Source organism: Sturnira hondurensis, unplaced genomic scaffold (genome assembly GCF_014824575.4).
Source record: "Sturnira hondurensis isolate 20B ecotype Veracruz unplaced genomic scaffold, ASM1482457v3 Scaffold0001221, whole genome shotgun sequence".
Lineage (NCBI taxonomy): Eukaryota > Metazoa > Chordata > Mammalia > Chiroptera > Phyllostomidae > Sturnira > Sturnira hondurensis.
Window position 1 is genome coordinate 2,276,471 of NW_028073852.1, and position 22,894 is coordinate 2,299,364.

At 62.9% G+C, this 22,894-nt stretch overlaps 1 protein-coding gene across 1 annotated transcript in view; it reads left to right on the top strand.

The window, feature by feature from the left end:
• TIMP2 (TIMP metallopeptidase inhibitor 2) overlaps positions 1-22,894 on the top strand; it is a 39,384-nt gene that overhangs the window by 10,733 nt on the left and 5,757 nt on the right. Inside the window, exons 2-3 of the mRNA XM_037064299.1 lie at positions 17,147-17,247; positions 17,798-17,906. Coding sequence (XP_036920194.1) covers positions 17,147-17,247; positions 17,798-17,906 — 210 coding nt within the window. The remainder of the gene's footprint in view (positions 1-17,146; positions 17,248-17,797; positions 17,907-22,894) is intronic.

Here is a 22,894-nt window from a genome sequence, read left to right on the forward strand (position 1 = left end):
CGCCCACCTGGCAGCCCGGTGTCTCCCTGAGTGTGGAGTCTGTGCCTCCTGTGTGTCTTTGTGCAGCGGGCCCAGGGGATAATGGAGACGTGGCAAGCCTGTGCTTGTCACGCGAGGCTGGCTGCCCCGCTGCCTGGGCCTCGCAGAATGGTCCCGGCCCTGTCTGTGCATTAGGAGATGGGGACACAGACACACTCATGAGCCCCGCCCAAATCGGAGGTGGAAAATCTGCGGGGGGGGGGGGTGCTGGCCAGGCTTGTGTTCTACCATGACTACCCCCATCCAGGCAGTTCCGATGCAGCCTGTCCATAGCCCAGAGGCTTATGACTGCCCGCCACTTGGAAACTTAGCTGGGAGTCAAGCAGTGGACGAAAGCCAAGGCCCTGGGTGTCACAAAGTGTATTTTTAGAGGCTAGAATTCAGAGAAAAGGAGTTTAAGAATGTTTCTGATGTTTGTTTTATCTGGGCTTGGCTTGGATGCCTCCAGTGATGGGTGTCTCAGTACCTACCAAGTCAGCTCAATGATTTCAACACAACCCCGTAGGAAGTGCTCCTTTCTATCCCACCGATTCCTGCCTCTCTGTGATGCACCCTCGGTGGTCTAGCTCCGTCATCTGGAGACACGCACGGTAAGTACCACCGTCTTTCTCAAACGGCGTGCTGGGCGTCTGGGTGTTTGTGATGGCGATGAGCGCTGGCATCTGTGTAGGCGGGTGTTGCTGCCATCATTCCTGTGCTACAGGGGAGCAAACTGAGGCTCCCCGAGTTAGGAAACGCCAGGTCACACAGTTAACACTCTTGACCATCCCGGCGTGCTGTCCCAGACTTTTCTGCCACCTGCCGGCCCCCCTTAAAACAGTCTGGGTTCTTTAGGATTTTTCTTCCTATGCCAGGTTTTCTTGTTTGTGTTCTCAGCGTCAGTCATCCGGACCCTGGGGCTGCAGCCCCTCCTCCTGTCCTTACCATGCCGTCCTCCCGCCCCCGATTGGGGAGACACAGCTTCCGTCTGTCAGGTGTGTCCTTATTTAGACGTTTAGGTGATTGGTGTATCATCCAGTGTGTATTTCCTGTTAACTGCTAGGCACTGTGTGGCTGTGTTTTGATGTTGGGACTTTTCTCCTGTGACGTTGTCTAGTTGAGTGTTGCTGGATGTCCGCCCCTCTTGCCTTGTGAAAGTCCTGACACGCGGCTGGCTGTCAGCCCCTTGCGTGTGGGACCCATCCTTTGTCTCGCGCTGCGTGGTCCTTGCATGTTGGCCGAGCGTCCCCACGGGCCGGGGCGTCGCTCCTGGGACGCGCTGAGTTACTTCGTCCCGTGTGGAGGGAAGTGGCGGGTGCTTCTCAGGTGTCGGCACCTCGGGGGCCTGGGGTGTCTAGTGAGGTCTGACTGGCGTAGCCTGGGCTGGACCGGACTGTGCCCCCACTCGTTCTACAAGGCATTCCTGACAACTCAGGTGAAGATCGCGGGGGCTCTTCCTATGGCCGCACGTCTGCCAGCTCTGGGTTCAGCAGCCCCAGCCCCTTGTCAGCTTGCTGCTTTGTGCCCCAGTTCCCTACTTTGCACCTGTGCGGTTGGGCCTGGGGGCTCACCTCTGACTTGGGGGCGCCTCCCTGTGACCTTGGGCTCCTTGGAGCTGGCATGAGTGTGGCCTGCTGCAGGTCTGAGCTGGCGGGCCACCTTCCGGCAGCATGGCTGGGGCCGGGCTCCCAGGGGTGACCGTGCCCTGCGGGTGTCCGATTCCACACTCCCAGAGCTGAGTTGGGGACGGGCGCCGTGCCCAGGCTCCGTCACTCCTGTGTGCAGCTGCAACAGGCCACTCAGTATGGGTGCCAGTCTGGGGCAGCTGGGGAGCCCCAAGAGACAAGGGTGGGTGCTACCGGACTGGCCCCAGACAGAGTCACACCCAGGAGGACACGGGAAGCTACCAAAGGCCGACCTTGAGAACCCAGATTACATTCTGGCGCCATTTGGCTTAGGGGGACTCTGTCCTCTACGGCTTCCCTACCCCCATACGTCTTAAATCCTCCGGCAGTTCCCTGTGTTGCAGCCCTAAAGGTGACCCCCAGTTCCCCAGAAAGGCCAGACACTGTCTGCTCGGCGGACTCCTGGGAGGCAGAGACAGGGGCAATGAACTTGACATATGAAAGTGAGCTTTAATTATATGGAAATGTGCTCTCTCTGGCCCCGCCAGCCAATGGGAGCCCTTTTATAGCTATTTTTGTATGTTTCACAGGAAAAAAACACCACCCCGTGCCACCTGGACGCTGAGTCTTTGGGCCTTGGGTTGAGGCCAGTGCAGTTGCCCTGTTCTGCGGGGGTCAGGACAGAGGTCAGGGGGTACGGGTGGAGGGAGGAGGACCCAGGCCTGGCTGGGGATTCGTGGGTGGGATTGGGGGTGTCCAGTCGAGGAAGAGGAGTCTGGGTGCCGGGTGCTGCCTGGCCCTGGGTGCAGGCATGTGGAAGGCAGGGGGTCTGGCAGCTGCGTGCTGCTGGGTGCGGGGAGTCAGACCGCGACGTGCGGGCAGGACCATCCCCGCCCCAGTCCAGGGACTGCCCCTGGTGGTGGCTGGTTAGCTGAGCACTGTCCTGGGTTCCCCTGCAGACCCTGGGATAGGACCAGTCCTGGGCAGGGCCCTGGAGTCTGCATTTACTGAGCAGTTCCGGTGATCAGGGTGCAGGGGCCTGTGCACATGCGTGGAGACTTGCTGGCATAGGGCCTGAGGTGATGCAGCTGAACTACAGCGGTGCCTGGAGCCTCTGTGCTGGAGGAGGGCCAGGCGTGGGTGTGGGGCCTGGCTGGGAGGCTCTCGGTGCAGGGGGTGCAGCTGGCCAGGGGGGCCAATCAGGGCACAGGCACAGGGCAGAGCCCGATGCCCGGCTGCACTGCTCAGAGGGTGGTGCTCGGACCAGCTGCACCTTATCCCCCCACCCCCCGGAGCTCCCCCCACAAAGGTCCGGGGCAGCATGTGAGTTCACGGGTGTTTGGCCCAACCAGGTGGCGAGTGTGAAGAAAACAGGGTGAGGTGAGCTTGTCTGTGGATGGGCCACTGGTTACTGCAGAGACCGGATGGCAGGCCCGTGGGCCTGGGGCGGCCTGCACCCATGGTGCCCTCTCGCTGTCCTGCGTCCCAAGCCGGGGCGTGAGTGCCGTTCCTTTCCCCACTCTCTGACGGGAACCTGGGTCTCGGGGGGGGGGGTGACCCGAGTCTCTCTGAGGGAGGTGACCCCAACTGGGGATCGAAGCTGTAACCTAGGCATGTGCCCTGACCAGGAATTGAACCCGTGACCTTCCTGTGTGTGGGATGGGGCGGCCCTCTAACCGAAGGAGCCACGCTGGCCAGGGCTTGGACCCTGCGCCATGTCTGAATGGGGCTGCTCGTCCCCTCCCGGCGGAGCTGGAAGTGCGGGGTGCGGCCTGGACGCGGGCCTTTCGCGGGGTGCGCGACCTGCTGCTGTCCCCTTCCTCCCTGTGCCTCGTGGTCTGGCTTGTTCGCGATGGCTTTCGAAACTCAGAGGTGTTTGATTTTGGTGGTGCCCAGTTTACCCATTTCTCTTACTGCTTGTGCTTCCTGTGCTGCCTCTGAGAAGCCTTTGCCGAGGCCAGGGTCATGAAGGCGCACCTCCTTTCCTTCCCAGCATCTATAGTAGTAGACCTTGGACTAAGGGCTCTGACCCCTTCGGGTTAGTCCTTGGGTGGACGATGTTGTCTGTGGTCACATAAGGGCCTGAATTCATCTTTTCTGTGCGTGGATGTCCACCTGCGCTTCCCCCATTCGGCGGCCTCGGCGCCTCTGTCAGAAACTCCGGTCGCCGAGTGTGGTGTGCCCACGTTCTGGCCCCTCTGTGCTTCGCCAGGGCGCTGGGCAGACTGGGAGTTTCCCAGTGAGACCGGCCGCCGTTGCTCACAGCCTCTGTGCGTGTCGACCCGAGTGGCAGGGGGCCTGTCTCTGCCACCTGCGGGCTGTGTGGCCAGGTTCTCCATTGCTCCCTGCCTCAGTTTCCCCACCTGTGAACACAGGGCGATCATAGCTCCTTACGGCACAGGTGACTCTACACAAGTGCCCTGAGTGGAGCTGCCCAGCTCACGGTGGCGGTTCTGTAGACAAGGTGCCGCCGCTGCCTGCGCCGGGCTCTGGGCTCCTGGGCTTAGCCCGGCTCCGCGCAGACCGGGTGGGACTGGGGAGGGGCAGCACCACGGACTGCAGCTGGCCCCGGGGGTCGCTCCGTGGCCCACAAGCTGGCGGTCTCTGACCTCAGCAGCAGGTGCCCTGGGCAGGCCAGAGCCCCGTCCCTTGCTGATGGCCCAAAGATTCCTCTGATGATCACGCAAGGGAAGAGTTGGGGGGCGTGAACACAGAAGTAATAGCGGCTCTCTGATTGGTTTGCATTGGATTCTAGTACCGAGTGTGCACACACACACACGGCTTGCACAGGCGTGCACCCATGCACCTCCCTGCCAAGCCTCCCCCACACAGACCTCCCCTGCCTGCACACACACCCTGCTTAGCAAACCCCTGCACTCAGTCCCTCTTGCATTTGTCAGTTCACGTATGAGTGTGCACCCTGCCCGTCACTTGCACCCCTTCACCCCCAGCCTGAGCCTGCACGTGTCTGTTCGGGGCAGGGTCTCGCCTGGGCACCGTTGACATTCGGGCCAGATACCTGCCGGGATCGCGACGCCGCGGGCCGCCCTGCCCAGCGGAGTGTCCGGCGCCACCCCTGGCCTCCGCCCGCGAGACGTCAGGAGCATCTCCCTCTCTGGTTGTGTCTGCAGGCCTGACCGGTGTCCCCCGCTGCAGACAGCGGCCCTTCAGGGCCTTGTTAAAGGTGTGCGAGGCGGAGACCGGGAGGTGGGGGACGGGCGCTGGGGGCGGGTGTGGAGGGAGAGGGCACAGGGATGCATTTGAGTCTGGCCCTCACTCGGCCCCTGTGCCTTGTCCCCAGGGCCTTGCTCACTCTCCGGCCAGCGGCGGGTGTCCTCCTGCCCTTGAAGGCGTGACGTGGAACAGCCTTGGCACCTGTGGCTTCTCGGCCCCTTGTGCCCTCGGCTCCCACCGGCTTGCCTCGAAGCTTCGTCTGCTGGGGTCTCTGCCATGAAAAGGCGCGCGGAGAGAGCCGCTCGCCCGACTCCGGACCCCGAGGACGCGGCCTGGCTGTGCAGGCAGAGGCAGAGAATGCTGCAGGCCGGAGAGGAGGGAGGCCTTGCTCTGCGTCGAAGACGGGACCTCAAGCAGTGGAAAAGCCAGCGGCCCCAGCGTTTGTCCGAGGAGCTGTGGGCAGAGGGGTGGGGGGCCCCTCACCAGCGCGCTCCGGGCCTGGGAAGCCTGCATTTAGCCCACCTGTTAGGAGTGGCAGGAGGAGGCTGGGCCAAGGAATGTAAACGTGACTCAGAGGGGCCGGCCCGACGAGGGGCCACGGGGCAGCCCAGGGCCTGGGAGAAGCAGAGAGCGCCCGGCAGAGGAGAGAAGTGTCGCAGAGGAGACCTGGTCAGGCCGAAGCCCTGTCGCACCAAGTTCCGGAGGACAGTGGTGGGCGTGGAAAGGAAGGGGGCTGGCAAAGGCACCTGCTGGCCGCATCCGCCCCCGGGCCGTCCTGAGAAGCATCGGGGGACTGGGGGGTCTTCCAGGAAGAACCACGGTGGTTGCCGTCCTGCCGACCCTTGGGTGAGCAGAGGCCTGGCTGCAGGAAGGCTCCGGACTGCGGCGGGTGGGGCCGTGCTCCTGGGGGAAAGGGAGGAGGACATCCCCTGGCCCCGGAGGAGGCAGCTAGGGAGGACGGCTTGTCTGGCTCCAGGCCTGGAAAGCAACTGTCTGGGTCCATGTCCCCAAGCTCAGGTGGACAGTCTGGCACAGCTGTCCAGTCCAGTCGGCTGGACCTACGGGGGGGAAGCCTCACCCCTGGCATCCCTGTGCCAGCCCAGTGGCAAGAGCAGGTGGCAGAGAGAGCTGGAGTCAGCCTTTGAGGAGTTGTTTAATATGAACAGAAAGCTGAAAAGACACCTGAGCCTGCACCTCGAGTCCAGGCCGGGGTGGGAGGCGAGCCCCCCTGAAGAACGGGGCTCCTCAGAGCTGCACGGGTGCCGAGGGGAGGCATGGAGGGAGAAGTGGGCGGCGGATGTGGAGATGGAGCTGGGGCTTGGCAGAGGGGCCGCGCGTGTGGCTGAGGGGGACGCCAGCCACACGTCACCCAGAACCAACCTGCAGACGGCACTGAGCAAGCTGGAGAACCACGCCTCTCGGAAGATGGTCAGGCTCACGTTCGAGGGCTCAAAGGCCCCGTCATCCCCCAAGGCAGGAGCACTGGTCGGTGGGGAGAGCCCGCCCTGGGGCCGCACAGCGTCCAAAAACAGGCTGCCCAGACTGGGCACACCCCCCCTGCAGTGTGACCCGCAGGGCCGGGCGCACAGAGCCGGCCCGGTGGCCTCGAGGCAGCAGCAGAAGACGGGGCAGAGAAGACCAGCGCAGCTGGAATGGCTTGAGGCCCCAGAGGTGTGCTTGGAAGCCCGTGGCCAGGCCGAGCGTGGGCCCGAGATGAGAGCGTGGCCGGCTCCGAGCCAGGCTGCCTCCTCTCCGGACCAGGAGGAGGAAAGGGCACGCGAGCGCTGTCCCGCTTCCCCCCCGGCCACCAGCAGCACCAGTGACGATGACAGCGGGCACAGTCAGATGACCCATGACTGGCAAGAGCAAATTTCAGAGCAGAACAAGTTGCACAAGCAGTTTCTCGAAGAAGCCCGGAAACGCTTGCAGGAGTTTCAGAGCGTGTGTTAGAGGCGCACGTCCAGCCGAGGTCAATACAGCCCGGGGCCGGTGCCGGAACCGGGGCCCGGTGTGTGAGGTCCGTGTTTGCGCCACTGGGCCCCTCGCCCGCTCCCTTGTCTTGCCTTCAAAACTCGGCCCCACTCGGCAGGGCTCCTTCACGCAGGTACGGGGGACCCCCGTGGGTGCAGTGACAGGTCTGGCCGGGGCAGTGCAGGTGCCCGTCCCCGAGCCACAAGCACAGATGGGAAGTCCAGGTAGATTCAGCCCTTCAGGTGTTTCAGGCCAATAAACGCTGGGCTTGCAGGGGCATCCAGGGTCAGGCTGCTCAGCCACTGGAGGAGGCACCCAGGGAGAGGTTTCCCTGACACCCTCTTAGCCTTTCGAACCAACGCTGTTTGATAGGACATTGCTCAGTAGTATTCCCCAACTGATACTGGTAAGTGGGGGGAGGAGAGGAGGAGGGGGAGGTGGGGAGGGAAGAGAGAGAAAAAGAAGAGGAAGAAAGAGAAAGGAGGAGGAGGGGAGGGGACAGGCAGGGAAATGGTCCTCAGCATCTCATCCCCAGTCGGTGACCCTCTGCGGCTGCCAGTGGTGGCTGTCCCACCCCAGCCTACCTCTCATTGGGTGGCCATGGAGACCCCGCACTGGGTAGGGTTTTATCTGCCAATTGCATGGGACCGGGACAGAGGGAGACAAACTTATTCTGCAAAGAACCGGATAGGCTCTGCAAGCCGCAGTCCCCACCACTCCCCACAGCACAGACATGTAAATGAGTGGGCGTGGCTGAGGCGCAAGAAGCTTTTGTTGGCAAAAATGGGTGGGGACGGGCCTGGGCCCTGAGCCACAGTTAGGGGAGCCCTGGATTGGCACTCCCGGGAGATGGAGCACGCTGTCCTCAGTCCAGATGCGCTCGCGTTCTTGCCTCCGGAACAGTCTCCTTTATGCCTGTTTTGTAGACAAAGTAGTGAGCAACTGTGTGCTCGCCCAATCCCCTTTGGGGTCGCCCTGCTTCCCCACAGCTGGACGTGGATGTCGGTGTAGACACACACACGCCCCGAAGCACTGTCTCCTCGGGTTTTGCTTGGGTTTGAACCCTGTGAAGAGGATGGGGTGTGACCTCACGTGTGTTTCAGCAACCCTCCGTGGGCCCCGTCCACCCCGTCGAGCCTGGGCCCCCGTTCCTGCTTTTGCTGTGGCGACGTGTCATCCTGTGGCTGCAGATCCGTGGCCGCCTGGCTGCTGCTTTGTGTCTGTCCCCAGAAAGAGGACACATCCCGAGGGCGTTTGGGTCAAAAGGCTGCATATCAGCCGTGACTTTGGGAGGCTTGGGCACCAAGCTGGGACCTGCACGTGGGACTCAGGGGACTGAGGTTCCCCTGGGGGTCGTGGGGGATGTGTAATGGACGGGGTGGTGTGGGCTACGTAGGGAGATGTGGGGGACTGACCAGTGGCGTGTCCCTGAGGGGAACTGAGAACCCTCGAACATGCCGGGGCCGTAGCAGCCCACCCTACGGCGGTGTGGGCTCTTGAGTCAGTGGCTGGGTGAGGAGCCCTCCGGCAGCTCTCGTTGTGGGCCTCCACTGTCCGTCCATGGTTTTCCTCTGAACGCAGAGCCAGGGCCGCCAGCCTGGGCGCCACGTGGCACCTGCTCCCAGAACGGCATGGGGCAGGTGGCGGAGTGGCCCAGCAGTTCGATGGCAGGTGTCCCCCAGAGGGCTGGTGTTACGACGATGACCGGGGGCGGGGGTGCTGGCTTTTGGCTGATGCTCAGCCTGTGTTACAAGGCCACCTGCCACTCCTGTCTGCCACTGTGGGGTCACCTCGGGCCAGGAGGGTGCTGTGGGATCCCCGGGTTTAGAGCCACTGGGGACGCCGGCACCGAGTGACGAAGTCCTCCCGTCTCGCCCTGGGGGCTGTCTTGGAGGAGCTGTTTCCATGTCCGATCGGAAAGGCTGTCTGTGGCCCACGGGTTCTGGGTGAGGAGCTGCCCCGCCTGGGCTGCTCGCGAGCTAAAAGTAGGTGTGGGGGATGGGCGGCGAGACATCTCACAGGGTGACTCACCTCTGCCCGGACAGTCACACCTACACTGTCCCCTGGCACGAGGACAGTGCCACGCCCTTTCCCACCTGCCCACTGAAGGCTAAGGGGGCACCAGGTGCTTCTTTGCCCAGGCCAGTTGGGGTGGAGGGTGGAACAGCCCCCCAGGACCTGCCCCCCTAAAACGGTCCTCCAGGGGATGTCACCGTGACTCTCATCTCTGTGAGGGGCCTCCCTTTGCTCCTGTTGGTCACTTGGGCGCGGTGGGACCATGGTGCCAAGGGTCCTGGGGAGCAATGCCTGGGAGGTTTCCACAGAGCCCCGGTGGCTGCAGGGACCCCGGACACACGGCTGGGTCCCAGGAAGCGCCTCTCAGGCCCTCCCCGACGGGTCGCCTTCCCGTGACTTCTAGGGCTGTCCACAGGTGTCACGCTTCTGCTTCCACATCTGGGCAGCTTCTGTCTTCCCATCTCACTCTGCATTTACTAGAACCTTCCTTGCGTGGTCACTTCCTTGCAGCTCTGTCTTCTGCCCAGACCTTGGGGACTCGGGAAGGTGTCTGCAGCCCATGTGGTGGCACATGGGTCACCCTGTCTGTCCAAGGAGTTTGTCGGGGACAGCAACGTTGGCTGCGGGTGCCGCTGACGTCCACAGTCCGGAGGCAGGTGCAGGCTACTGGTGTCTAGTGGCGCCAGGACAGGAGCGTGAGGGACAGCAGTTCACCCCGTGATGGCAGGGCCTCTCCTGCACCTTCTGGGTTCGAGGGCATTGTCTGCTTTAGGACGTGACCCTGCGTTCCCTGTGCTGCTTGGCAGGCTGTCGCACCTGTCCCCTCCCCGACCTGGCCAGGTGCATGGTCATAGTGTGTGGTGACGTCCAGCATCCCAGAAATGTAAGATAATGGGAAAACAGGTTTTCAAAGTCTGGAGGTCCTCAGTAGTCCTTCCAGGGACCGGGAAGAGGCTGCCGGCCGTGGACGGCATCCCACCTGCTGCCTGCAGCCTCCTCCAGTCCTCCATGAGGGGGCGGTCTGGGCTCTGCCCTGCTGGCCTGGAGAGCCCAGGGCCAACCCGACACCCAGCACTGCCCGGGGCAGCTCCAAGGGCCCGTCTGTGGGTCCTGCATCGCGCGGGTTTTCTCCTCCGTGGACAATGAGATTCCAGCCTCTCCTCCCCGTTTCTGCCTCCTGACTGAGAAGCGCAGCAGATGGGGGTCCGTCCAGAGACCGCTGGTCTCCGAATCCCACCCACAGTTGGTGCTGCCGGGTGTCAGCCCTGCCCGAGGCCTCAGCCCACGGGCAGCAGCGTGGGCGTGGTGTGTTGCCCCTGGGTTTTCAGCAGCCTCCCCCCCCCCCCCCGCCCAGCCTCTCTTGGACCCTCCCACAGCCCGTGGGTGGGGAGGGTAGAAGGGCCTCAGGGTCACCCCTCAGTGCCTGTCCAGGCCCCCTCCCTGCCGCTCGTGGGCTCTGGCTCTGGCTCAGCGTCTGCCGGGCTGAGCATGGCTGCCCCTCTGGCCTCGGCGCAGGAAGTGAGAGCAGCGGCCCCTCCACAAAGCCGCACTGTTCTCAGCAAACCCTCCCAGGACCGGGCACATTTTTTTCAAGTGATTNGGGCAGCACCCCCCCCCCCCCCCCCCCCCCANTTATCACCAGCCCCCCCCCCCCCCCGCCCAGCCTCTCTGGGACCCTCCCACAGCCCGTGGGTGGGGAGGGTAGAGGGGCCTCAGGGTCACCCCTCAGTGCCTGTCCAGGCCCCCTCCCTGCCGCTCGTGGGCTCTGGCTCTGGCTCAGCGTCTGCCGGGCTGAGCATGGCTGCCCCTCTGGCCTCGGCGCAGGAAGTGAGAGCAGCGGCCCCTCCACAAAGCCGCACTGTTCTCAGCAAACCCTCCCAGGACCGGGCACATTTTTTTCAAGTGATTCAGCGGCACGTGAATGGGAAGGGCCGAGGCCAAGGCTTTGGGACTGTGTGACCAAGGGTTCTGGCATGAGATCCCGCTGGGCCTGCATGGAGCCGGGAGGAGGGCACCGGGGCCGGCGCCAGGTCGTGCCAGGATCCGGGAGGGCAGCGAGGGCGGTGGGGGTAGAGCTGCCGCCTCACTCGGCAGAGCCGGCGCTGGGCGGAGACCCGCCCCTCCTGCTTCAGGTCGGGGGTGGGGAGCAAATGGACAGGAAATGGAGATGGGAGAGCTGGTCTCCATGGAGACGGGCATCCAGTGGACAGCAGCTCACGTGTGCACGCGCTAGAATCTTCAACAGCACCCAACAGGCCTGGCAAACCCCTAGGTCCCTGGCACATGGGCGGCATGGTCCAGGGAGGGGCTGCACCCCATCACCCACCTGCCTGACCCTTGACTCCAAAGCCCATCTGCTCTGAGCATCTCTAGCTGGGGCCTGAGTCCCGCTGGCCGAGTCCTGCTTTCACGGCACAGCCCTGCCCCTGCACAGGGACAGCAGCTGGTTCCTGGGAACGGGAGGTTTGCAGGGACCGGAGGTGGGTCTGGTCTCTCACAGCCCCTGCAGGGACACAGGAAGCCCTGGGCTCCCCCCAACAGCACAGGGCTGTTTTTAATTACTAAGTGACAGCCCTCTTTTTTTTCTCATTTCCCTAAAAGGAGTGGACTTGGAGGAGGTCTGTGCCATCACTGACCGAGGGGCCCAGCGTGGAGGCCGGGGAGGCTGAGCTGAGTGCCCAGGGACAGCCCCCTGGACACGTGCACTAGGGCACCTGGGAAGGGGTGAGGGCCGGGCAGACAGTGGGGCCGGACACTCCCACCGACTGCCAGGCTGGGGGCCAGCTCTGACGGCACTCGTTCCCCGTGACCTCTCCCCGGCTGCCCCTCTGCACTGGTCTCCTCGTGCAGTTCAGGGGCACGGCCTCGGACCCGGGATCAGGGCAGGTCCGTGTGCACCATGCGCACCTTTCCAGGCTGCCAGCCCTTCCAGACAGTGAGGTCAGCCCACTGGCTCACAGGGCAGGCTCAGTCCCATTGGGAAGGGGAGAAGCCGGCTTTGCTGAGCCCCCAGAGCCCCAGAGGTGATTTAGTGACCTGTGAGCAGAGACCCTCAGTAATCCAGGGGTGGGGGCCCCCCTCCCCAGCATCACCCGTGGGAGCTGGTTGCAGGCTGTTGGGGACTCCGGTGGCTCTCCGGTCATAGGGCAGGAATGGCCATGCTCCCCTGCTCTGGGGTGCAGACAGCAGTGTGGACCCCAGCAGAGCTGGGCACCCCCAGGGAGCCCGGGGTCCCCCCCCATGCTGGGTCTCCTGCGGGAGAAAGTCACTGCTTTCAGAAGCTCTCTGGACTGGTTGTTGAGTCATCTGCCTGGAGTCACAGAATGGACCTCAGGATGGGCAAAGCATGTCTGCACCATTGCAGCTAAGAAGCATGCGGTCCTTCTCCACGGCCGGTGAACCCTGTGACCGCACATAGCTGCCCCTGCTCTCGAACTGAGGCCCCCAGCGCTCCCGGCCGCCCATTGTTCCAGTCGCGGCGTCAGGACAGCCCCCCACTCAGACAAGGGCCAGCAGGGGCTTTGGCAAATGTGCCGGCCATCACAGGTGCCTTTGTCCCCCTCCCTGCTGTGACCTGTGGGAATTTTCCAAAGGACTGAGACCAAGACTCAAAAGCACCCTGTCCCTGCCCACCTGCGCCTCCTGGGTCCGAACTGGAGGCCACAGGAGGTGGGCTGGGCGGGGATGGTGCCGGCGCTGACACTGGGGCGCTGGGCCAGCCCCCCCGGGCTGAGTCAGCGAGCCCGCCGGGCTCAGATGATCCGAGGCCTTCCGTGAGACGGGTGTTTTCCGAATCCCGGGGCTCTCGCACGTGGTCTGGGTGAACGTGACTGTTTCCTCCACCAGCAGCCCTGGTTCTGCAGGCCGTGGGGGCTGGGAGCCAGGCGTGCTGCGGGCCTGGGGGCAGGGCGTGACTGGGAGTCACCCATCCACACTCACAGGTTCACCTGGCCTGGGGGTTGGGAGCACGTGCCTGCCAGGAAAGTCCCTCGGGCCCACTCCTGTGAATGTCACGTGGGGTCCCCCCAGAGCAGCTGGGCCTGTGGTGGGACAATAAAGACACTGAAGCGAGCCGCACAGCCTGTGTTTCGTCTCTGCGGCTCCCCTGGAACGACCCCAGACAGGGCAGGGCTCAGCCATGTGGGTGGGTGTCAGGCGGGCAGGGAGACATGAATCTCGGCCTGAGCTGGCCCAGGCCACATCATGTGCTGGGGACACCTGAGGTTTCCAGCAAGGGCCCTCACAGTCTCCACCCCTCAGGACAGCAGCGGGCCGTCTGGACCCCCGCTGGGTTTTCCCGGGGCGGTCATTGCCTCCCGCAGTCTAAACGGAGCCTGGGTTCCTTGGACCGCCGTCCGTGGTCTCCACTTTCCACCCGCCCTGTTCTTTTCCATCCCCGATCTGGCTGCTGCATGGGGGATTGTTTTTGCAGGCTCCTAGTTGGGGGAAGTGACTTCATGTGGTGTCCTCGGCCCAGGGTGGGGGCGGGGCTGTGGTTGCGTGTGCTTTGAGTGGAGGGGGTGGTTGTGCGTTCCAGTAGCGGACGTCTGGCGGCGAGTGCATCAGCCAGTGGCTTACCCTTGATCTCAAACCCAGATGTTGTGTGAGCAGCAGAAGGGAAGGAAGGAAAAACAAAATGTGAGCAGCCCAGGGAGAGGCCATCGTTCCAGGGAGCAAAGCAGAACCCAAACCTGTACAGACTCACTGCTCCTGCAGTGGGGTGGTGGGGGCTGGTGGGGCAGAGCAGCCGCTTCTGGGGCAGGGGTGGGGGGCAGGACAGGAGCCCATCCACCACCCCGGGCCCCAACACCAGACCCAACGCACAGTTGGTGTTCAGTGGACATGTGTCTGGATCTGACTTGGATTCTGACTTCTTCCCAGAAGGTTCTTCGCGTCCCTGTGCTTTTCCCAGCCCCGTTCTATAAGCATCCTGAGACCCCGTGAGGACTCCACCCTGGAGCTCCCGGGGACGCCGGGCACCTTGGGTGCAGGACACGCCGAGTGTTACTGGAGGGCTCTCCTTGTCTCCCTTCCCACCCACTGCTGGCAGCTGGAAACAGCACTGCTCATGTTCTGTCCATCACCGGTCGTCCTGCCCGACTTGGGTGCTCCCGGGGTCTGTGACTGCAGAACCACCCACACCTCCCCTCTTGCAGCCTCGGGACCACGTGCGGGGCCTGTGCTTGTCCGGTGTGCCCTTGAGAGGCAGCCTCACCCGAGCTCTGAGTTCTGTGTAGAAGACCATCTGGGAGGCAAGGGTCAGAGCTGGCTGGGGGCCAGCGTGACGCCACCCCTGCCTTCCCTCACTCCTTCATCAACCTCCTCCCATTGCCCGCGGGATCCTCAGGCTGGGATGAGTCCGTTTCCAAAGCTTTGCATGTGCGCTCCCCACCCAGAGTGCTGACCCCAGATGGCCGATTCCTGGCACCATCAGGACGTGTGGCCAGCCCTCTCCTTTGTGGCTGGAAGGTGTTGATGCATTCGGGGTGGTTTCCCTAGAACTGGCCCTTCTCTGTCTAACTCGACTCCCGTTAGCTCTCATTTTACAAAGTGGGGAGGAGGTTCCTACGCAGGGTTCAGGGAGACCCCGGAGAATCTGAATTCTTGTTCCGCTCGGACCAGCTGAGCTGGGGTCCTGCTGACCCACATCCTCTCCTGGGCTGACAGTTTGCAGAAAGCAGGGGCGTGGTCTGTAGCCCCCAAAGTAAGCGCTCTGTCCCGGAGCTGTGAGGAACCCAGACTTGGGTATGAGCCGACTGGAATGAGGCGAGTGGGACCCAGCTGTCACTTGGGGAGGGAGAGGTCTCCTCGGTCCCCTCCACAGTCTGTTCCGTTTTGTCGGCCTGAACTAGACATGGCTGCACGTCACCTGCGTGTCACACACACCATGAACCCCGTCCTCACCCCGCCCCACAGAGGCAGGCACCGGGGGTCGTGTCAGCGTTTCAGACGCAGGGCTTCATCTCAGCAAGGACGGTGGCCTTCTCTGAGCCCACGCGGTGTGTGGGGCCCCTTTCCGGCGATCCTCGGACCGCCTGGGTGCGCCAGGGGCCGCTGCGGGAGAAGAACAAACGCACAGGCCAAAGCGCAGCCAGTGCCCCAGAGCCTCCCTGCTGCCGCTCTTCCGGCCACCGCGAGGTGGCTCCTGTCGCACCCCCGCTGTGTCTCAGGCGACTGCCGGGCAGCGGGCCTCTGGAGAGCAGGTCCCGAGAGTCCTGACGAGGGTGCAGAGCCGGGTGTGCCCTGCTCGGCCGGCGGCTTTGTCCCTTCCAGCACGTTGTCTCCTCTGGCTGCCCCCAGCCACCCCCCCGTTCGTTCGCATCATGAGCTGGTGACGATGCCACAGAAAACTGAAGGTGGTGACTCTGCTACAATGACGGATCGGCAGAAACCCTTGTGGGTGCGGTGTGGCGGCCACCAGGTGCAGGTTAGGCAGGTGGTGAGAAGGACCCTGGACAACCCTCCCCCGGCCACTGACCCACCTGCCGCAGGTCCAGCACACGTTTCCTCCCGTCTGGACAGGAGCTGACCCGGGCCTGTTGGGGGCACCAGGCCCCTGAGCAGGCAGGTGGACACGTGCGCTCTGCGGGGAGGCCGAGCAGTGCAGGGCCTGCCACAGGGCGGCGTTTCCCGGGTGGGGAGGGACGGGGAAGGGTGATTCTAGCCAGGTTTTGAAGAATGAGATGTTCTCCCGGCAGTGTGGAAAGGGAGGCACATAGGAGGGAGCTTTGTGTCCAGAGGTGGGGACAGCCCGGGGTAGGCCCAGGCTTGGGGGAACGTTGCCGACCGGTGGAACTGCAGAGTGGGGGCCACCGGGGCAGCTGGCATAGCCGTGGTTGGCACCAGGTTGCAGAGCATCTCCTAGTTCAGACAGAGCAGCAAGCAGCCGACGTGGCTGAGCCGGAAGGGATGGGACTATGAAAAGATGCCTGGCGTTGGGGGTGGGAGCGGGCGTGGGAAACGGGGTGACCTGCGACCAAGAGCAGAGCCCACTGTTCGGGGGTGGCCCACCGGGTGGCGCTTCCTAGATGTGACTTTGCAGGTAGGGGCCTGGCTTGGTCTGGGAAACAGGAACCTGTGGCCTGGACCGGTCATGACTCAGCTCCAACAGAGGAAACGACTGGCTTTGGCCTGGGCGGGCGTGCTGGGGCCCTGGTGGGGGGCTCTGGTGCCAGGCCGAGGTTCAAAGGGCCCCTCTGGGGTCCAGGGCGGTGGGCACAGAGGACAGACCCAGGTGCCTGGGCCTCCCTGCTCTGTGGGGACAGGCCACCGTGGCCAGTGGCTCCTGAGACCCGAGCTGCCTGCTTGGGGCGGCAGGAGGGATGGAGGTAGCTCCCTTCAGCGGGGAGCTGTCTGCTCCTTATTTCTAATTTCCCTCACATCCACACCAGGGGGACACTTCCCCAGATTGCACAGGTGCAGTTTGCAAGGCAGAGCTTTTAAAGCCATTAAAACAGCTGTGGCACCAGCTGGCGAGCCTCTGAGGGGAAGGGGGCGGCTGTGCCCAGGCGGTGCGAACCGTGGCATGGGCTGCCTTCAGGCGACCAGGTGGAGCGAGGGGCCCGGCCCTGTGAGGGGCTGGGGGGGTGGTCTGGCCTCTTCCCCTGCCCATCGTCCTGCGTCCTGGCCCAGGATCGTCCTTCCTCCTGGCCTCCTTCCTGGACGGTGTCCCTTGGGCCAGGTGACTGCTCCCACACCCAGTCAGCACCCTTTCGGTTAAAATGCTCTGCCCCTTCCATTGCTCGAGACAGAATGTTATTCCAAAGACCCGTCCGAAGGGCATTTTTCTCGGACCCATTTAGGACAGATGAGGAAGGCAGTGGACCAGGGGAGAGCTTTTAGATTCAAGCCCCCAGACCTACATGGGACGGGGCCCCTGGGAGGTGGGCCCCTAGCCCTCTAGTTCGTCCTGGAAAGGCCTTCTCCAGTGGGTGGCAGATGGGTGGCAGACGGGAGAGTCTCGGCATCCGAACTCATGACCGGGCCCCAGGCTGGTCTGTTTGCTCCCCTCTCCCCCAGCCACCAAGGCGGGCACCTGGGAGAGCATGGGAAGGCCCCAAGGCACTCAGCCCCAGGGGCCACAGCGGGCTTTGTTCCAGTCAGTGTCCACCCCAAAACCGGCAGCGGGCCTAGGGGTCTGCTGGGCCCTGTGCTGAACCGCCCAGGAGCCGGGAGGTGTCTCGGTGCTACTGCTTGGCCTGCCCGCTCGGCTCCAGTGCAGCGTCCAGGACTCTGCTGGGGCCTCAGTCCTTGTGCCCCTCGCCTCCTGCCCGTCCCCTGTTCTTGGAGCCAGGACGGAGGCTTGGAGGCTCAGCTCACCTCTGCGTCTCTCTGCGTTGCAGTGATCAGGGCCAAGGTGGTCGGTGAGAAGGAGGTGGGTTCGGGCAATGACATCTACGGCAACCCCATCAAGAGGATCGAGTACGAGATCAAGCAGATCAAGGTAAGGGGGCCGGTCGCTGGGCTGCCCCTGGGCAGGCCGAGCTGTGGGAGGGCGGGGGGTGGGGCTGGGTCCCCAAAGGCCGACACCACGAGGCAGTGTTCCCCCACCCCCGTCCTGGGCTGCCACTGGGTTCCTGGACACAGTCCAGCCATCCTTGGAGCAGACAGTAGGGGTGTCTGCAGAACGTTCTGTGATGCCCCTCTGGGCCCGTGCTCTCATGGGGTGGGGTTCGAAGGCAGCGGTCCTCTGTGATGGGCACAGTCACCAGAGACACACGGCCCCTCGCAGAGGTTCTGAAATGACCTGGTTGGTAGCATGGAGAGTACAGTGGTGTCCAAGAGGGGTCCCTCTGGGCGGCGGTGTCTCCCCAGCCTGCGGACAGCGCCACACTAAGCGCTGCTGAGCAGCTGCTGAGCGTTGCCGTGCGGTTGGCATGTGGGTCTCCTGCCCCTGTCTCAGTGCAGGTGGGACCCCCGGCCAGTCCTGGGCAGAACGGACCCCGCTGGCTGCACAGGCCCTCCGCTTACCTTTCCTCTTCCTTGTCCTCCAGATGTTCAAGGGACCCGACAAGGACATCGAGTTTATCTACACGGCCCCCTCCTCCGCCATCTGCGGGGTCTCACTGGACGTCGGAGGGAAGAAGGAGTACCTCATTGCAGGTGCGTGCGTGCGTGCGTGCGTGGGTGCGGACAAGGAGGTGCGGAGGGGGGGGAGCGGCCAGTGGGGAGCCTCCGCACCCCTGCCTTTTCCCAGAATTCCTGGTGCACCTTCACCTGCCCTCCTTCCGGGGGCATTGCCTTGCTGCTGCAGCGGGGCGGGGGGGGTGGGTAGGGGGGCTTGGTGGGAAGAAACAGTGACTGGCAGGGGATCTGAGCTCGGTGGGGGGCACGCTGCAGGATTGGCCTTTGGTTCTTGAAAGGGAGGCTGCGGGGGTGCTGGGCAGACCCCGGCAGGCAGGAGGCGGGAGGGAGAGCTGCGGCCGTGTCTGAGAGCTGCAGACGAGGGTTTCCTTGTGTGTCAGCACGCACGCCCCTTCCCAGCTCCTGTGTTCGCATCTCTGTTTCTATTGTGGTAAAATACACGGTTAATGGTCCATTCTAGGTTGCGTTTTTTTTAAAAGATTTTATTTATTTATCTTTATCTGTGTCCCCTGCTGGGAACTGCCCTGCAACCCAGGCATGTGCCCTGACTGGGAATCGAACCGCGATCGTGTGGTTCGCAGGCCCGCGCTCAATCCACTGAGCTACACCAGCCAGGGCTCACCGTTTTTGAGCGCACAGTTCAGTGGCATCAGGCGCATCAACACTGTTGTGCGACCACCACCAATGCCACCTCCAGAACTTTAACTTCCGAACGGAAGCTCTGTCCCCACGAAACACCACTCCCTGCCCCTCCCCCAACCCCCGGCACCCACCGCCTACTTTCTGTCTCTGTGAATCTGACGCTTCTAAGTGGGATCCGCAGGGTTTGTCCTCTGGAATCTGGCCAGCGTCACTCCGGGTCCCTCTGCGCTTCAGCGGGGGCCGGGATTCCTGCCTCTGTAGGGCAGAAGCATGTTCCACTGTCCGGTGGACCCCCTGGGTCACTGTCACACCTGCTTCGTTTATACCAGATTCTTAAACGGAAGCATTTCCCTTCGCTTCTTTCTCCTGCCCCTGCTGCCTGCCCCAGGCTGTGCCCCGGGAATGGCGGGGGGCTCACCTCAGTCTGTGGACCTTCCTCTCGTGGGCTGTCTGTGCAGCGCAGGACCCTGACCTGCGTCCTGGGCCTCCACCTGCTAACTGCCATATCGTCTCCCCCCAAGTTGTGGGGTCTCCAGACGTCACCAAATGTCCCCTGGGGGCAGAGCCGCCCGGACTCGGGACCTGCTGGCCCAACAGAGCTCCCAGGGCGGGCGCAAGTGCTGTGTGCTGCCTTGTGAAGACCTGGGCTCTGATGTGACTTCGTGTCCATTGGTTTAAGTGTCCTGCGAACAGCCTTGTGTGGCTGGTGGCCCCGGCCTGGCTGGCGCTGTGTTGGTCAGCGAGGACCACTCCTGGCCCCTCCCGGGGAGAGTGGGGTCGGATCCAGCCTCAAGCACAAGGAAGAGACAGGCACCGTGTTCTGCTCCACAGTATAAGTTCAACCGTGTAAACGAACTCCAAATCCAAATCTCCACGACTCGGTTTCCTTCTGTGTAGGGTGTCCGTGCCTTTCCCCGCCTTGCTGCACTGAGAGTATTTGAGATTCGGCGCATATTCAGCGGGTGCCCTTAGTGCCTACCCTCGGCCGCACGGCAGGGCAGGCACAGGGGAAGAGGTTAGGGAAGACAGGACAAGTTTTGTGTTTCGGCAATGGAGCTTCAGTGAGTGCCTGTCACGGGCAAAGAGGGACAGACCCCTGCAGGTGCAAGGACTCTGATGTAGTGTCAGGAGGAGGGGCTGACCTTGGCCGAGTGCCTGCCGGTGCCTGCGAGAGGGAGACTTCTGGGATGCGGCCTCGGGTCATCCCTCCTGCCCTCCCCCAGGTGCTCACGCCCGCACCTGCCTCCGTGGTGGCTTTGCTGCTACATCGGGGCTCTGGCTCCTCCCCTCTGGGGTGATGGGAGGTTTTTACCCTTCTTTTATGGGCACCTCTGAACATCCTACGCTTTCCGACAGCTGCTCGATAACAGTTTTCCCGAGATAAAATTCACACATTGTGCAGTCTGCCCATTGGCGATGTGTGACTCAGTGCTTTTTGGCCTTGACCCAGGGGTGTGTGCCTGTCACCAGTCAGGAAACGTTGTGCCCTTCGCTGTTGTGCCCAGCCTCCTCCCCACCCCCACCCCGGCTCTCAGCAACCACCCACCGGCGCCCTGACCCTGCGAAGCCCCTGTTCCAGACCTTCACACTGCGGGGTCACGTGGTTTGGCACGTGGCCCTCTGTGTCCAGCTTCGGTCGCTGCTCTGTGTTTAAAGTCCCTGTGCGTTGTGTCGGGTGTCAGAACGTCATGCCTTTTTCTAGCCAGAGAACATCCCACCGTTGAGTGGGCGCGCTGCACCGTGTCTCCCCATCGGGCGTTTCGTGGACGTGGGGCGGCTTCCACCTCCCCTCGAGTGCGAACGGTGTCGCCGTGGACACTCCCGCACAAGCCTTTGTGTGGACGTGTGCGTTTCCACCCCCCTGGGCAGATGCCCGGGAGTGGAACTGCGAGACATATGGCGACTGTGTCTAATCGCTCGGGGGACTGCCAGACTGCGTTCCGGAGCAGCTGCCTTTCCGCTCCGTCTTCCGGTCTCAGCGACGACTATTTCTGTAAGGAGAGTGACGCCCGGCGGAGAGAAGGACTTCGTCGGGAGGCAGAGCCCTGACCCCTGACTGCGCCACCGCAGGAACACGGGAGGGGCAAAGGCAGGGGGTTGCCAGCGCGCCGGTGCAGGTGCGGCGACCCGCCAGGGGTCGGCAGGGACGCTCAGCACGTGCCTGAAACAGTGTGGGCGGAACTCAGCCTGCGTCTTATCACCACTTATGTCTCCTCTTTTCTCTTCCTGTGTTGGCTCAGTTTTGCAAATTACCGCACCTATTACTCTTATGAGGAGAAAACTACGATCTGCAGAGAAGAGGAAGGAGACAGAACTTCCACGGGGCTAGGAACTTGTTGCCGCAGCAAATCCAGGGCTCGGCTTCTCCTTGTCCTCTGTGCTGGTCAGTGAGGACCGGCCCCTGTGAAACGACAGCCCCCCACACCGCCCTCTAGGGGCTGCCTGGCCAAATTGCAGCTCTGCGGAAGCCCTGAAGGAGGAAGGGCTGGGGTCCCATCTGTCACCAGGGGCTGCAGGTCTGGCATCTGCGACAGGCTTCACCACCCGCCGTGACTCGAGATCAGAGTGCCCCTTTCCTGGCATTGATGCCGTCCGGGTGCCTTTTCTGCTGAGTCTGTTTAACCCTCAGCACCCCTCGGTGAGGAGGGCGCCGCTGTGACCCCCCATCTCCAGGTGGGAAGGCTGAGGGGCAGGGCGGTGCGGCCACACACCCCAGACACAGAGTGGGCGCCGAGCCCACTTCCACACACTGACTGTTAAATTTCAGTGGACGTCGCGCTGGCAGCTTAAAACCGGCTTGGGCGGGAGTGTCCACACCGTGGATTCCAGGTTTCCCTCCCCGCGACGCCAGCCAGCGGGCATTCCTCTGCACACCGCGGCCTGGGTCTCACGGCCAGGCATGGTGCCGCCAGAAGGTAGCCTCCGGTCAGCCTGGCTGCGGGGTCCCCCCCTCTGCTACCTCGTTCATTCTGTCCGGGTTGTCACAGTCTCACGGCCCCACACCTGGCCGGGGCCCTCCGCCCGAACCACCCAGCAAAGCTCCTGATGCGCGGGCCCTACCGCACCCAAATTCCAGCAGCATCTCAGGAGTGGGGCCCCGGTGGCAGCGTCTTTAAAGCTTTCCGGAAAAGTTCGGGGTGTAGGCAGGACTGAGAGCCAGCTTCTAACGAGAACCTTCGAGGCTCCGGGTCGAAGGCCGCAGGGCCAGGCAGCTGCCAGCGCCCACTCAGGGGCCAGGCCCAGGCCGAGGCCCCGCACCTCCCCTACAGAGGCAGTTATGTCCGTATTCAGGGCCCTCTCTGGTCCGTCAGGCCCGCCTCTCGCCCAGAGGCCTCTCGCCCAGAGGCCTCTCGCCCAGGGGCTCGGGAGGTGGTCCCAGCATGCCCTGTTGCTGTGTTCGCACTAAGTGGGTGGCTCAGTCTGTCCTTGTCCCACACACCTCAGAGCCCGTGAGGAACCCGCAGGCCCGCCCGGAAAGTGTGGGTCCGGGACAAGTGCCGAGGGCAGAAGTGGTGTCGCCACTTGGTGGTGACCCCTTGGCTGGGGGTCCCTTTGTTTTCTTTCTTTTGGGGGACACAGTAGGAGGATCTGTTTTGCTCAGTCCTCCGTCTGAAAGTGGGGTTTCTGTGTCCAAAAGAAGCCGTGAGAACCAAGTACAGAAAGCCTAAGAATTTCCACTTGTCTCTGTCACATGTCTGTGTCCTGTGCTGTCCCCACACACGAACCTATTGTCCCCAGTCTGAATGAGAAGACAATTCATTATTCCTATAAGTGTGACACCCACATTTTGGGTGACCGAACCGCCAAGCTGTAGCTACGTGTGCCGTCAGATTCAAGACGCCGGAAGACGCATTCACTCGATAACTGGACTTGTCCCCTCGGCCAACTTCACGTGTGATATTGGAAGCCAGCAACCGACATGCACGCATCTCAGTTCATGGACACACTGGTCCCGAGGCGCGGCTGACGCGGCTGACTCACCCAGTCTGAAGGAACCTTTCCGATCTAACTTCTTTTCTGGGCTTGGTAACGGCCCTGGGTCGAACCCTGTGTGGACTTTCTAAAGCACAGGTTCTACATGTTTTTCTCCCAGAGTCAGGACAGGCTAACCAGAAATCACGGGGCTGGGAGTGACCCGGCGGCTCGAGGCAGCCCACCGGCTCGAGGGCGATGAGTCACCTTCCCGTGGTGAGTCGGGCACTCCTGTTGGGGCGTTCTTAGAAAGTCAGCCCTGTAATTTTCTTCTATGGCCCTCTCCTCCAAAAGGAAAAATAAACATGCCATCCTCAGTTACAAATTTTAGTTAATCCCTGTCTGTATCCAAGAACGACTTCGCTTTCCTCCAAGGCAGGCATGAGTAGAAC